Source organism: Centruroides sculpturatus, unplaced genomic scaffold, assembly GCF_000671375.1.
Source record: "Centruroides sculpturatus isolate CEXI.00-Female unplaced genomic scaffold, Cexi_2.0 scaffold39, whole genome shotgun sequence".
NCBI lineage: Eukaryota > Metazoa > Arthropoda > Arachnida > Scorpiones > Buthidae > Centruroides > Centruroides sculpturatus.
Window position 1 is genome coordinate 1355375 of NW_019384314.1, and position 13911 is coordinate 1369285.

Genomic DNA, 13911 nt, shown 5'->3' on the forward strand with positions numbered 1-13911 from the left:
GGTGACTGAGAACAGAGTCAAAATAAAATACAAACAGGCAAGTGTGTGAGACTTGTGCATGCGTATATCATTGGGAAATCGGAAATGCAAACATTGCAAAATGGAATTTTGACAAACAAATCTTTGAAAAACCCATTTATATCTCTGGTTGCGACCTGCTGACCTTGACCAGTTGACCCAAGATAGGTTGTTTTAGCATTAGAACGTTTTTGAAACTAGATGGTGCTAGTCATTATAATTTTATAATAAAAAAGTAGCCTCTGAAATATATTTTTTTGTTTTTACATTTATTAATATATTTGTTTTGTTTGTGCAAAATAAAAACTAATTTTGGATGATACAATAGTTACGATTATTTTTTTCAAAAACGGGAAATTTTCATTAGGCATTGACAAGCAATGGACAGAAATTTTGACATTTGACCAAAAATGCCTCGTGGACAACCTCATGACTGTGGCCGAGGCTGATGAAGTTTGAATGATCACATTGAGCCCTGAGTCTCTGAGACAGTCTTGTTCCAAAATTGGCCTTGCCATTTTACTTGTTTAATTTATTTAATTTTATNGTGAAATTCAAAGTGTCATAACAGTTTAAGTTGTTGCAATAAATAAGATTGTATAACATTAATCACATAATTTATGTGTAAGTTTATTATTATATTATTTTCTTTAATGATTTAGAATGTGCTGTTTGTTTTAGGTTCAACAGTTTATTTACATGTGCTGTTATTTTAGCTTTCTCCTATTTTGACATATTAGAAAGTTGCATTTTTGTCTTAATGTAATAAAAATATTTTTATTCAACATTCACCATCAGTGCGTGCTGAATGTCAACATTTGCCAGTGTAAGTGAGAAATAATGATATTTAGCAAATATTTCATACATACACGAAATGAATGCTGACATTCACCAGATATAGGTCAATCACAGTAACATATATATATATATATATGTGATGTGTGTGTATGTGTAAGCACTTTAGGTGCATATATTTATACACTGACTGGATTTTGATGAGTAATTTGCAGTTTTGATGCATAAAGTGCACTATATGTGTGTATTTTTTGCAAACACTGCTTTCAAGGTGAGTAGCATTCCAGCATGGAAGAGAAGAAAGTACCATCAGGCCACATGCAGGACACACTGTGACTGTTTTTACTAATATTACTTGCATTGTTATTGCCCAATGCATGAAGGGAGACAGGTTATGGTCTCTGAAGAAGTTAGAGATACAGGTATTGGTCAGGCAATTGTGCAGAATTTTACAAGATCTACACATGATCAAAATTACTGTCAAGTGGGTCTTGTATGAACTGAATCTGTGAATCTGAGTTTAAATGTCAATCTGCTGAGTGAGACATTCAGAATTATTTCAAAAGCATGTTTCAATAAAACCTATCTCTTGTGAAGATAATGATATCTTTGCATGTGATATCCAATTCAATTTGTATCATTTTGCTTCACATGGTCAGACTGATTGCACCATATTATAAAACCTATCTGCATGTTAGACTTGATATTGCTTTTTGGAGATTAGTAAAAACTAGTTAGACTCGCATAACTGGTTATGTAGCAAAGGAATAAAGATTAAACAAGAAATGACACTGTCTTGATTCACGGAAGGTCAGCACTGAAAAGGGGGAGTGAAACAAGGTCTCACTGTCTCTAACGGCTCCCTGAGGGGTCAACAGCACTACCAACCTTTTATTATGTAACGGAAAAATGTTTACAAAACATCACCATGACACAATATGTTGTACTGTACATAACAATGTCATGTAGCATTCAAAAATAATTTTAATCATTGATTCCAACACTGCAGAATAGCCTGTGTTGACAGTTATGGAGAAACATATTGAACTGCTTTACTATTCCCCCATTCTTCACAATAATACTATTGTCCATACAGAAAACAGAGTCAAGAATCTTTTATGATACATTCACAATAGCCAAGTGGATAAAACCACTGAACACTGGTAGTTGGTCATGGGTTTGACCTCATCAACAGACTGGCCATGTGGAGTTTTTGGGTTTGAGTATATTGTCTTCTTTAATGTATAAATTTTAAAATTATTTGACATAAATGCATTTGTAAAAAGAAAAAATTGTTAAAACAAGAAATAACTGTCTGTCGGCATTAAACAAAATTGTTGTCATGACTAATGAAGCAACCTTTATATATATATAAGGGTTATATGTTACTATATAATAAAATTTATAATTATGTAAAATTTTTATATTATATTAAATTTCTAAATGTAAAATATTATTTCTAGTTGGAAAATTATTTTGGAAACAAAACTGTTTATGTAAAAGCAACTTTGCACACAAATAGTGAGCCTCCAGTACAACATGTTCATAGGCTGAGAGGACCAGATTGTACAGATGGTGTCTGTATAAAAAAAGTAGATAAAACCAGTATTGTTGTGTATGTAATCTAAACTTTTATATATTAATTCTTTTATGTAATATGATTTTTATTACATGACTTGATTTTAAGTAAAATATAATAGATGTAGTATTAGTAAAAAATTAATATATTGAAAATTTCCAAATATGGTTTTTTTCTGTAAAGAGTCTTAATTATGGTTTTATTTAGAATTTTTATTTAATTTCTTGAAATATACATTATTTCCTTACTACTTTTTAAAATTTAATTAAAATGTCATAAACTACAATATAATTTTAATAAATATGCGAGTTGCCATCAAAATTTGAAAAAGATATTACAATGCTTTTAATCTGGAAATATCTTCAGCTTCACATTTGAATAGAAGTACACCTATTATCATTATGTCAGATTAAACATCTTTTTAAGTTCAAAAAATGGAATACATATTGGAAAATTCCAGCAAAATTGAGTTTTGTAGTACTTATTTTCCTTCCAGTAACCGTTGATAAGTGTAGACTTATTTATATGGCATGTATAATCTCATGATTGAATACTGTGTAATTTGTTATATTTATTTGCATATGTCATAGTCACGTGTTGAAATAAACTTTTGTTTTCTTTCAGAATCTGTCTAGTTTTTCTGGTCACTTCTTGAAATGCTAATCTGGTTTCTGCAGATATTGAAATAGACAAATATTTGTAATGTATAATGACTTATTAGCATATAGCATAAGGCAAAACAGTTAAATGTTTTCTACTTCTGTAAATCCTAACAGGCAGATTCCTGGCTGCGTCAATTTTTTGTTTTGGAGTCTATTTAATTTGTATGTAATACTTATTAGATTGAAAAAATTTGGATACTGTGAGATATAATTATTCAATAGAATTTTATGTGTAGAGAAGATCTATATGCTATAAGAGGTTTCAGTGTTTTTGAACATTTTTTTGTCTAGTGGTCAATAAAAACTGCTGGTAGATTGTCTTTATATAAATAATCTTATGCTATCTTGAACGATATTGACAACTGTCTTCATGTCTCAGTTTGAAATCAGTGGTGGTGTTATATTGGCCACATTTTTTTTTTCTTTTTATAAAAAAAACTAAGGTAAATTAGTCTGATTTGACTTCTTTTTTATGTTGCTTCTTTAGGGATTTTTATTAATTTTCAATAAAAGAAAAAAATTTCACAGTTGTGTGAATATGTTTTTTTTTTTTTTAAACTTGGTTTATAAACAGAATAATATTATAATCTTTCTATGTTTAAAAAAAAAAGCACTTTTGCCTATTTTTTTAAGGCTTGATTGATTAAACATATTCAAATAGAATGATCAATACAATTTTGCAAAAGTATTTTAGAAATTAAAAAATATATTTAAAAGTTGCATTCCAAAATAGAAAAAATTATACTTCATGATGTTAGGATTCCCCATATTTATTTATTTTTAACCTATTTTTATGTATATTTCTCATAAAATTTATTGGCTAGATTGCCAGAAAAATTTTCTGGTCATCCTACCAGGAAAAAGGTCCTGGGAAAACACTGAGTATTTTGATCAGTCTTTATCTTGCTATTATAAAAGCATTAATCTAATGAAAAAATGACATCGGAAATGTCTTAATAAATATCATTTTGATAACTTTTGATCTTTATGACTAAAATCTGATTTAAATCAAGAAGTCAGAAAATGAATGTTGATATTTAATGAATTTTATTTTTGGTGAAATTACGAATGGCTCTTATGTTTTTGAATTTGAAACTTTTAGCAAATTTTAAATTTATTATAATTAGTTACAGATGAAGTTGTTTGAAATAAAATATTACTAAAAATGTTAAAAATGCAGCAGAACTTCATATAACAAATTTCTATTTTATATAATTTTCCATTTAATGAATTTTTGGTGGGATTCTCCTTGTTGAAGTAATTCATCTTAGTTTGATTGTATTTTACAAAATAAAAGAAGGATGAGTTTGTGCAAAAATATGTGAATAATTCTTGAAATATAGCAAATAGTAAACTTATCAGAACCAATTAAGTTATGAGTTAATTGGTTTTGATATCAAGAAAGGTATTTAATACTGTTGTGGTTAAGTTGCAGTTTTAAGATAGGCCTATAGTGCTGCCCATTTCAACTTTTATGAAAATAATGTTGGAAAAAGCAAAAGTGTAATTGTGTATCTTGGGAAAATTTACATTATAAATGAAAGTAATAGTGGCTATAAAAAGAAAGATGTGGCTTGAAGTATAGTATTCTATCAAGTAATTTATTCATGATTTTAAAAATTAAGAATTTATTGTGATATCCTCTAATGAACTGGACTCTCACTGAAAATGTACAAAAGTGTGTAAATACGAAAAACTTGATGAAGCAATACTAAAATAGATGCAGTTAGCAAGAGAGAAAAATTTGTGTTTATTAAATATGTTAATACGTGCAAAATAAAAAGAATTTACTAAGTTTTTGATTATGATACTTTGAAGCAAGTTCTGGTTGACTGAATAAGTTTAAAGGCAGACATGGAATTTCACAGAAGATTGTATCAGGTAAAAGTGCTGGAAGTCAATAAAGTAGATTGTAAAACTTGGTTCAAAACAATTTTGAAGAAAATCCTGCAAGAATAAGAATCTCAAAGCATCTTTAATGCTGATAAAACATATTTGTTCTTTAAATGTTTATCTGTTAAAACGTTAAAATTTAAATGTTTGGAGAAAAATATAGTAAAGAGAGAGTCACTAATGATATGGGCCAATATGAATGGAACAGAAAAGTTAAATTTACTGATTATAGGAAAAAGTAAAAATTTTAGATGCTTTTATGGTATTAAATTTATGGAGGTTGATTATGATTTTAATAACATGTTGATTGACAAGCCAAAATTTTGAAAACTGAATCTTTCCAGTGTTAGCAACATAGAACACTAACACTGGAAAGATTCGATTTTTTAGGGAGTTCTACCTGAGGAAGGTCCTAGGTGTGGACCAAAAACATTAGTGACGTAACAGTTTTCACATCTAAATGCAAAGCACAATAAGGTTTGTGAGTTTTATTTATAGTGATTAATGCTTTGTTGTTGGAAGATTACTTTTTAGTCTTTCTATGAAATCATAAAGATTCCATTGATTGTAATGCAGCCCCTGATATTTATGAAATACTATTCACTCTAGGACATGAAAATTGCATTAGAAAATATATTTGTTGCATATTCTGCAACCTCTTCATTTAGCTCAAAGAACATCAATATAATACATGTAGAGCAAAAGACAATGACATTAACAATTGTGGCCACAGTTTCAGAAAAATCATTGGAAGGATAATATACAGATATGCTATAAACAATTTATCCATCAACTATAAAGTCACTAGTTGCCTGTACAAATTAGTATGTTTTAACCCAGTAAAGAGCTACTGATACTATCATTTAGTTTGTTATTGAATTTGCTCATTTATAGTGTATTTTTGCATCAACCTTATTTGATATATACATTTTATTTATCTATTCTCACTTTAGTTCTGAAGCTGTTCTAAAACTTTGTAATTTTTAAAATTTGTGTGTATTCTATATTCCATATTCTAATTCATTAATGATTTGATATAATATCTAAATTAAATGTCTGGTAGTGAGGGATCAGAAGGAAGTCCAGATAGTGTAACTGGCACTATGTTTGTACAGTAAGGTTAGAACCAAATTTTTGACATTAAAATGGTTTTTAATCTATAGAAGTTGGCAAAACTATGTAAAATTTTCTCTAACTCAGATAATACTCTCTGGTTCTTACCTCGCAATATGTTTAATTTTAATGTTGGCTGTTGTAAAAAATTGTTGATTATTACAGTAAAACTTCTTTAACTTGAATCTTCAAGGTCAGGAATAAACTTCCAGTTATAGATGATTCCAGTTAGAGTGAAAAATGCTGATTCTGAATAGATTTGTATTTTACCTCTCTTGCATTATATAATCTTTCCTAGTTTTTTTTTAATTTTAAACAACCTATGTAATGCCTTTCAGCAAAATGTTCAATGTAACTAATGGAATCTAACAGTTCTGCAGGTACATCATGTTGAGATAAAGTGAGAGGTTCTCTCAATTTAAACTGGAATGTTGTCTGCAGTATAGGTATTGGACAGTAGATACAACTGTCTGAAAATTTCATGGAAATCTGATAATTAGGATTACTTTGGATAGAATATTAAAATTCAAATCAGGGAAGTTGATAGTAACATAAATCAGTGTCAGGAGACCATGAAAACTTTAACTTGGGAGAAAATTTCAGTTAAGGAAATTCATGTTGAAATTGTTAAATCCCTAAGCTATTTCGTTGAGACCCAACAAAGTGCTTCATTTTCTTTGAGTTAAAGAAATATTCAAGTTACAGACATTTGAGTTAGAGAAGTTTTACTGTATTAAATTTTTAGTAATTATTATTAATGTAATTTTTAAATAGATGAGATAGTTTATTTCAAACCAAATGATTAAAGAACTTTTAAAAGTTAATCAAATTTTTTAAAATAAGCACATTTTTATTTCTAGCTTCCAGAATTTAAGCATTGAATTTGTTGGCAAAAGAGAATTATCAAATATAATATATGAAAGAAAACAGAAGGAATTACAGTTTCAACTATGTGATGAAGGTAAATATTAATGTAATTTTTATGAAACAAGAATTTACTTTATTAAACACAACTAAACATAAAACACCCTTTTTTTTAACTCCAGCAAAAATATTTAATTACAAATGTTTTCAATCTATTTAATGTTATCATTAGGTAACATGTTTGACACAGAAATCTGATTTGAAATTTCAGGTATACATAGAATATATACAAAAATAGAATTATAAAAAGTAAAATTACCTAAAATATGAATTATAATATAACTACAAATATTAAAAAAATAAATAAAGTAAGTAGCAATGCAAAAGTAAGGTAAACTAAATGATTTCCAGGCTGTAGAAACATTGTTACAGTATTTGAAGTTAATACTTTTGACACTATGATAGGAGAAATAAATTTCAAATTGCTCTGAGTGCCCTCAGCAGAGATTTTCATAATAATTGCATTGCACAGGCTTTGTTTAGTTGAAGGTCAATCTCTGGTTCTGCTACATAAATGGTCAATGCTATAGTATGAACTGCTATCTTAAAGTCCCACTCATGCTTTTGAATAATGCATGCTAACAGAAGTGAGAAGTTTTTCCAATATATTTCTGTTTTTTGTTGTATCTCTTTTTCAGATAATTCTTATTCTGTATGAATATTTATTGAGTTGCATTTTTCAAATTGCAGACTAATACATTCCCACTGTCCTTCATTAATCTCAAGAATGGAATTAGACAGATAAAAATTTAGATCAGATATGGAAAGCTTAGAGGTTTTGATTAATAATATAAAATTTCTGGTCTCAGTCTGGATCAGAAGCCATATAATTTTTTTAAATTAAAGGATAAGTAAAAATTCAGCCCAGCATTGTGATGATGTCACAATAAATAATTACTTGTTCATTAATATTTTTTCTTACATATTGGCAATGGCCTGTGAGATATTAAGTTAGTTTGTAGTGGGTCATGGACAAAGAAATAAGACACCCTTGTTAACAAAGTACAAGAAGTTTATTATAAAAAAATAAAACACACAAATATACTCCACAAGACTCAGGATATCAGTTGATGGGGACTTCAGCTGGACAACAATGTACCTCAACAACTCTTTTGGGAACAGACAACCACGAATAACAAACTCAAAACCAACATACACAAACATATTATTAATATTTAAGCTTATCCTATGTATTACTATTAAACTAAAATTAAATATTATTACCAAACTTAAAGCTAGTACGAAATCAACCAGTACCGATAGATGCAACTTAGACAATTAGAAAAGTCCTGATTGCAATGGATAGAAATGTCCTATAGTCGGAAAAGTATAGGAACCAGAAAAGGCATTCCAGTTTAGAATGGCAAGAAGAAAAATAGAATCTCCTTGCACTATTTCACTTATTTACTTCTTGAGGGCGATCTCTTGTCTTTGTCCTCTGTGTCAGTTATTCTTCAAAGACCTTGATGCCATGTACTTTTTTTCGACTACCTTTGTTGAGGTAGGATTGTGTAAGAACACAATTCCTGCCTTTTTTTTTGAACTCATGATCCACCTTCACAAAAAGACGGTTGAGGAAGCGACCATTGGATTTTGAATGTGTGGCCGCTGATTAATCAGCAGCTCATCACACCACCAGCGGATCTCCATTAGAGCTGCGACCTGCAGAAATCACTGATTGGTCGACTGACCCGCTGTCAACAGCTATAAAAGGTTAATATCAAAGCGGGAGAGTTAAGTTCACTTCAACACGGGAACTTCGGGAAGTTTGCTTCGGAACTTCAGGATATACATTAAGTTTGTCGTAAATCTTCAAGTGTGCATCAAAGTTCGAGTCGAGTCTGGATTCATCTCACTGTCTGTTCTTCAACTGCTGGAAGAAAAGATTACTTCTAGCCAAAAACTTGTTGATTCATCATAAGGTGTCTTCTCGATGGACCATATCAGCATATTGAACTATCTGAACTTTGTTAATGTTATTGGTACACCGAGTTAGTCGCCAATTGTGAAAATACAAACATTTTTAAACTTCACTACCTTCTTTGCTGTCTCACGGAATCCTTTACTCCTCCTAAGAGAAGGAACCTACATCTGACCTGGCTCATCTCTTGTCCAAAAGTATCTTTTCTTTCTACCTCCATTTTCCTGGGCTACCTCAAATACTCATCCAACTGGTCCTTCTCAATTGGACAGGGAAGAGGGGCAACTCCAGAGTTGAATTAATACAAAGAATAGGTACAGACAAGCTGGCTCAAAATTGGAATTACAGGGAGGTAGATAAAAGAGCATACATAAAACAAAAAACAAAAAAAACAAACACAAAAAGAAACAAGGCTTATCACCACAGGCCCATCGGGAAGTTAGGAAATTTCCAGAGCCACTGTTAGGGCTGGTTGACTAGTGCTGGGTACCTGTTTATTCATAGGTATTAGTACAGTACTGTATCCATGCTAATTGAACAAGTTCCATCTGCCATGCTTTTAATGTCAAGATATTTACTTGTATTCCAGTGAGTATGAAAGAAGAAATAAAAAATGTATTTTTTAATACAACAATAATAAAGTATTGTATGCTTTATGATTTCAGATTAGTTTGAAAACTACAAAACATAAAACCAATTTTTTTTTTTAATTTCAGCAAAAACACATAATTACAAACGTTTTCAACATATTTAAGGCTATAATCAGGTAATCCATTTGAAATAGAAGATTAATTTGAAATTTTGAATACATATACTGGTATAACAGCATTTGCTAACCAGTGGTCCATAGACTACTGATGGACTACCAAAATTTTTTCACAGACCTTGGAGGAATTTGGACATTGATGAACTCAAGATTGTGTGAAGTATTACAAAAGAAATGCAAAATGCTTGGTTTCTTTTTCTCACTTATTAGTTTTAGATTTGAATAAAAAAACACCAAACATAAAATGACTGTTATCAATAAATCTATAAATAAATCAACAATAAATAATGTTGAGAGTATGATTGTCATCCTTCATGGAAAAGAGCCAAGATTTCATAGACTTCTTTCAAACAAGCAGCAACAAACTTCACACTTCTTCTTCTTCTTCTTCTATATAGCTTCTCCGAGCTGGAGGTTGCTAACAATCGATCGCCACTCCTCCCAATCTCTCACAGCGTGAATTAGTTGATTCTTATTAATTTGACTCCACTCTGCTATATCTTGTAGGTAGGTCCTCCGNGGATAATCGAGGTTCTACTATATATATATATATTTTTTTATTAATATAATATACTTGTTTAAATATATTTTTATGTATACAAAATTATAATATTTTAAATAAACAAAAAAGCTTTTGAAATAATGCCATCAAATGTTTGAAACATTCCAATTTGGAATTTCAGAAGTTTTTAATTTGAAAGCTGAGGCAGGTTTATAAAATAAACAGAAAACATTTGTTCTGTAAAGTCCTTTTGTTGGAAAAGTGTGTTTGGTTTTCACTTTATTACAAGTTATCTCTTACAGTTTTGATTTTAAACTTTAGGATTAAAAAAATTAGTCTGTTTTAAGTTTATTAGTATAAATAATTGAGATGAAATATTTTATCAATTTTAGGATGAACTTTTTTACTTATTTTATTTGTTTGAAATAAAAATGCATTTTACATTTACAGTCTTCAACAACAACCAATGATAGGATGTCTTGGCCATCCAGTTACTGTTGATTGTTATTCTGGACTATAAATGTATTTTGTAAATTGCTGATTGCCTTTATCACAATTGACTGCCAAATCACTAATATTTCAAAAAAAATCCAAAGGGGTTGTCCCCAGGGTTGCAGCTCTGGCCTCCTTCTATTGCTCATGACTTACAAAAGCCTAATCAAAATTCAGCATGATCTCCCAAGGTATCCAACAGTCAGCATACAAGCATATGCTGATGATACTCTTGTCTTAATGAGACATAAAAATCATGAGGTTTTGCAGTCGAAAATGAACCAACCATTTCAGGACATCAGTGAATGGTCCAAGTCCAACCACCTGATTATAAATCTGGCGAAATGTGAGTGTATTGTATTCCAGAGGAGAAACACTTTGGCCAAAAAACCCATCCTAAAAATCAACAGATAGAAAATAGCCAATTGGGACACCAAACCCCTGGGCTCAAAGTTGATGATAAACTTATTTGGACTACCAACTTGAATTTGTTCACTAACAGGCATTAACTATGGTCCACTTACTGTGCTCATTGCATGTAATACATGGGGTCTTAACTACAACAATGACAAAATAATTTACACAGGGGCCATAGAATCCTCCATTCTTTATGGTGAAATTTGGGGGAAGACCATTGCAAAAGCTAACATTAGGAGGAGCTCCTTTCCACTCAAAGGAATTTCGTTATACTGATCACTAAGGCTTACAGGACTGGGGCACTGGAAATATCATCTACTTCTAGTACATTTTCATCACTTTGAGATCCAGGGGGTTTAGGTTGGCCATGACTTGCATTGCGTTTGTCAGGGAGGTCCTGTAAGCCTTAGTGATCAGTATAAGGAAATTCCTTTGAGTGGAAAGGAGCTCCTCCTAATGTTAGCTTTTGCAATGGTCTTCCCCCAAATCTCACCATAAAGAATGGAGGATTCTATGGCCCCTGTGTAAAACAAAAGTATCCTTGAATCTACCAGCATTCCACCTGACATCAAATATCTGTGGGACAAAACAAAACTCACAACTTTGATCTGCACTATGACTTCCTTCCTGACCACTTATCTCTCAACCCCCCTGAAAGAAGACAAGGGCATCACTTCTATACAGGCGGGTCCAAATCTCTCAGTGGGGTCGGGTCATGTCAACCCGAAGGGCACTCCACACACCAGGCCAACTATTGGCTCATGGAATATTGCTCTAACAATCAAGTTGTTACATCATACTTAACGCCCTAAAGTACAAACAAACTAATCACAAACAGTTTTCCAAGGAACTAATCACCATCCACACAGACAGTAGGATTGTTGTTCATCAGATACATAAACGAAATAAAAAGTTTACCATAATCCAGCAGATCTGTGACTCTCTCACATTCCTAGGTAAGGTGTCCTTTGAATGGTCAAGGGGCACACTGGAGACCAGTGGAACGACAGGGCCAATCTACTGGCCAAAAAAGCCATCAGCAACATTGCTACCATCTCCTTCAGATACATCCCAGCTATTTGGGTACTAGGGCACTTCAATGATTACGTCGCAAGCATATGGCAACAATGATGGGACACTGAGGTCTCTGGGAGACTCATGCATGAGATTGAGTTTATACCTCTCCAACAGAGAACACATGGGACATCTGACACCAAATCATTCTGTATTGCAACTTATGACTGGCCATGGAAACATGGCATCATACCTCCACTACTTCCTCAGAAAGGGGAATGGAGAATGTGACCATGGCATGGGAGAACCAGAGGACTCACACCATATCATCTACTTATGCCTTAAATACCACAACAGCAGGAGGAAACTGAAGGAAGAAATTTACAAGATAGGAGTCAACTGGCCATGTAAACTTCTTGACTTAGTTAGCAACAGGAACATCTATTAAGCATTGGTCAACTTCGTGTATGGTATGAATATTGTTACGCATCAGGTCCTAGCTGCCAGTTGAGGAGGACATCACTCACAACATTAGAACAGCGTCAACTGTATCCTCTTCAAAGTACTATAAATGTGAAATGGGTATTCTCTCATTGACTCTCAGTTGTGCTTCAGCTTAAGGCTACTCGGTCACCTTTTGTTATTTGTAGTTTTGTAATACCTGCAAATCTTAGTGTTATAAAACAGCAACCACATACCGGGTTGTATATAGCAAAATATGACCTACTTGAACCTATAACCAGTGTGTACAAAGTTTAGTCTTCCAAAACAAACATTTTCCTAACCCCTTCTGGGTTCTTCTTCAGGTAATTCAGCTGGAGTTTGATCCAGCTGACACTGACATCTCTGTAAATTGTAAATTCCTGTTCTTTGTGCCTCACTGTTTTGTCACCTGTGCCCTCTGAAGTCTGGAGGAAGCATCGTATCGCTTGTTCTGTTTTCAACAATCTGGTGTTATGTTTTTGCATTGGTTCTGCATCGTTACCCTTTGGAGCCAAGGGGGCATTTTCTTTGTTGCCCCATTCTCCCCACCAGGTTGAGGACTCCTCACACAATTTCATTGAAGGGAAACTCAAAGCCGATGGCTGTTCTAGGGTTTTCCCTCACCTCAAGGTGCTGAGGCGTGTTTCCTGTTTTCTCATTGTATGTATCATAATTTTATTATAATTCTAGTTGCATGAGTGACCCTACCAGGAGCAGATGCTCCAGCTGGAATAGCTCTGTGGTTCATCAGAATTATAGAGCTCGCTCACCACAGCAAGGTGGTGACTGGCAAGAGAGTTATTATCATTATTTGAATATTTTTACTGTTATTACTTTATAATTTGAATATATTGTATTCCTAGAATCAACTGACACTGGGGAATTGAAAATTACTAGAATTGATAAATATTCAGGATCATGCAAAGGTGGTGATGAAGTATTTTTACTTTGTGAAAGAGTTAATAAAAGTAAGAGACAGTTTCAATACTAAAATCGCAATAAAGAAAATTTAAAGCTAATCTTGTTTTTTAATAATCAGAAGATATAAAAATCAAATTCTTTGAAGAGAAAGATGGTGAATCTAGGTGGGAAGCAGAAGCAGATTTTACAGATTCAGATGTTCATCATCAGGTAAATCTATTTGAAGTTTTAAAATATTTGGATGATTAGTAATCCTTCTCTTGTTGCAATATTAATAGTTTTAATTTTGTTAATTTTAAAATACCAATTAATAGTTTTGCAAAGGATAACAGTTATACCTTGTATGTTCATTACAAAGTAGAAAATATACAGTACAGGTAACCCCCGTATAACACAGCACTTGTATAGCAC

The 13911-nt window shown here is 31.9% G+C and overlaps 1 protein-coding gene and 1 long non-coding RNA gene across 2 annotated transcripts in view; both read left to right on the plus strand.

Annotated features, from left to right (window-relative positions):
- LOC111622835 (nuclear factor NF-kappa-B p110 subunit-like) overlaps positions 1-13911 on the plus strand; it is a 95167-nt gene that overhangs the window by 37562 nt on the left and 43694 nt on the right. The window contains exons 6-7 of the mRNA XM_023365259.1: positions 13443-13547; positions 13619-13710. Of these exons, the coding sequence (XP_023221027.1) occupies positions 13443-13547; positions 13619-13710 (197 nt within the window). The remainder of the gene's footprint in view (positions 1-13442; positions 13548-13618; positions 13711-13911) is intronic.
- On the plus strand, positions 2266-7315 carry LOC111623070. The gene is made up of 2 exons (XR_002756388.1): positions 2266-2428; positions 6921-7315. It is a non-coding gene; the product is annotated as an uncharacterized LOC111623070 (long non-coding RNA).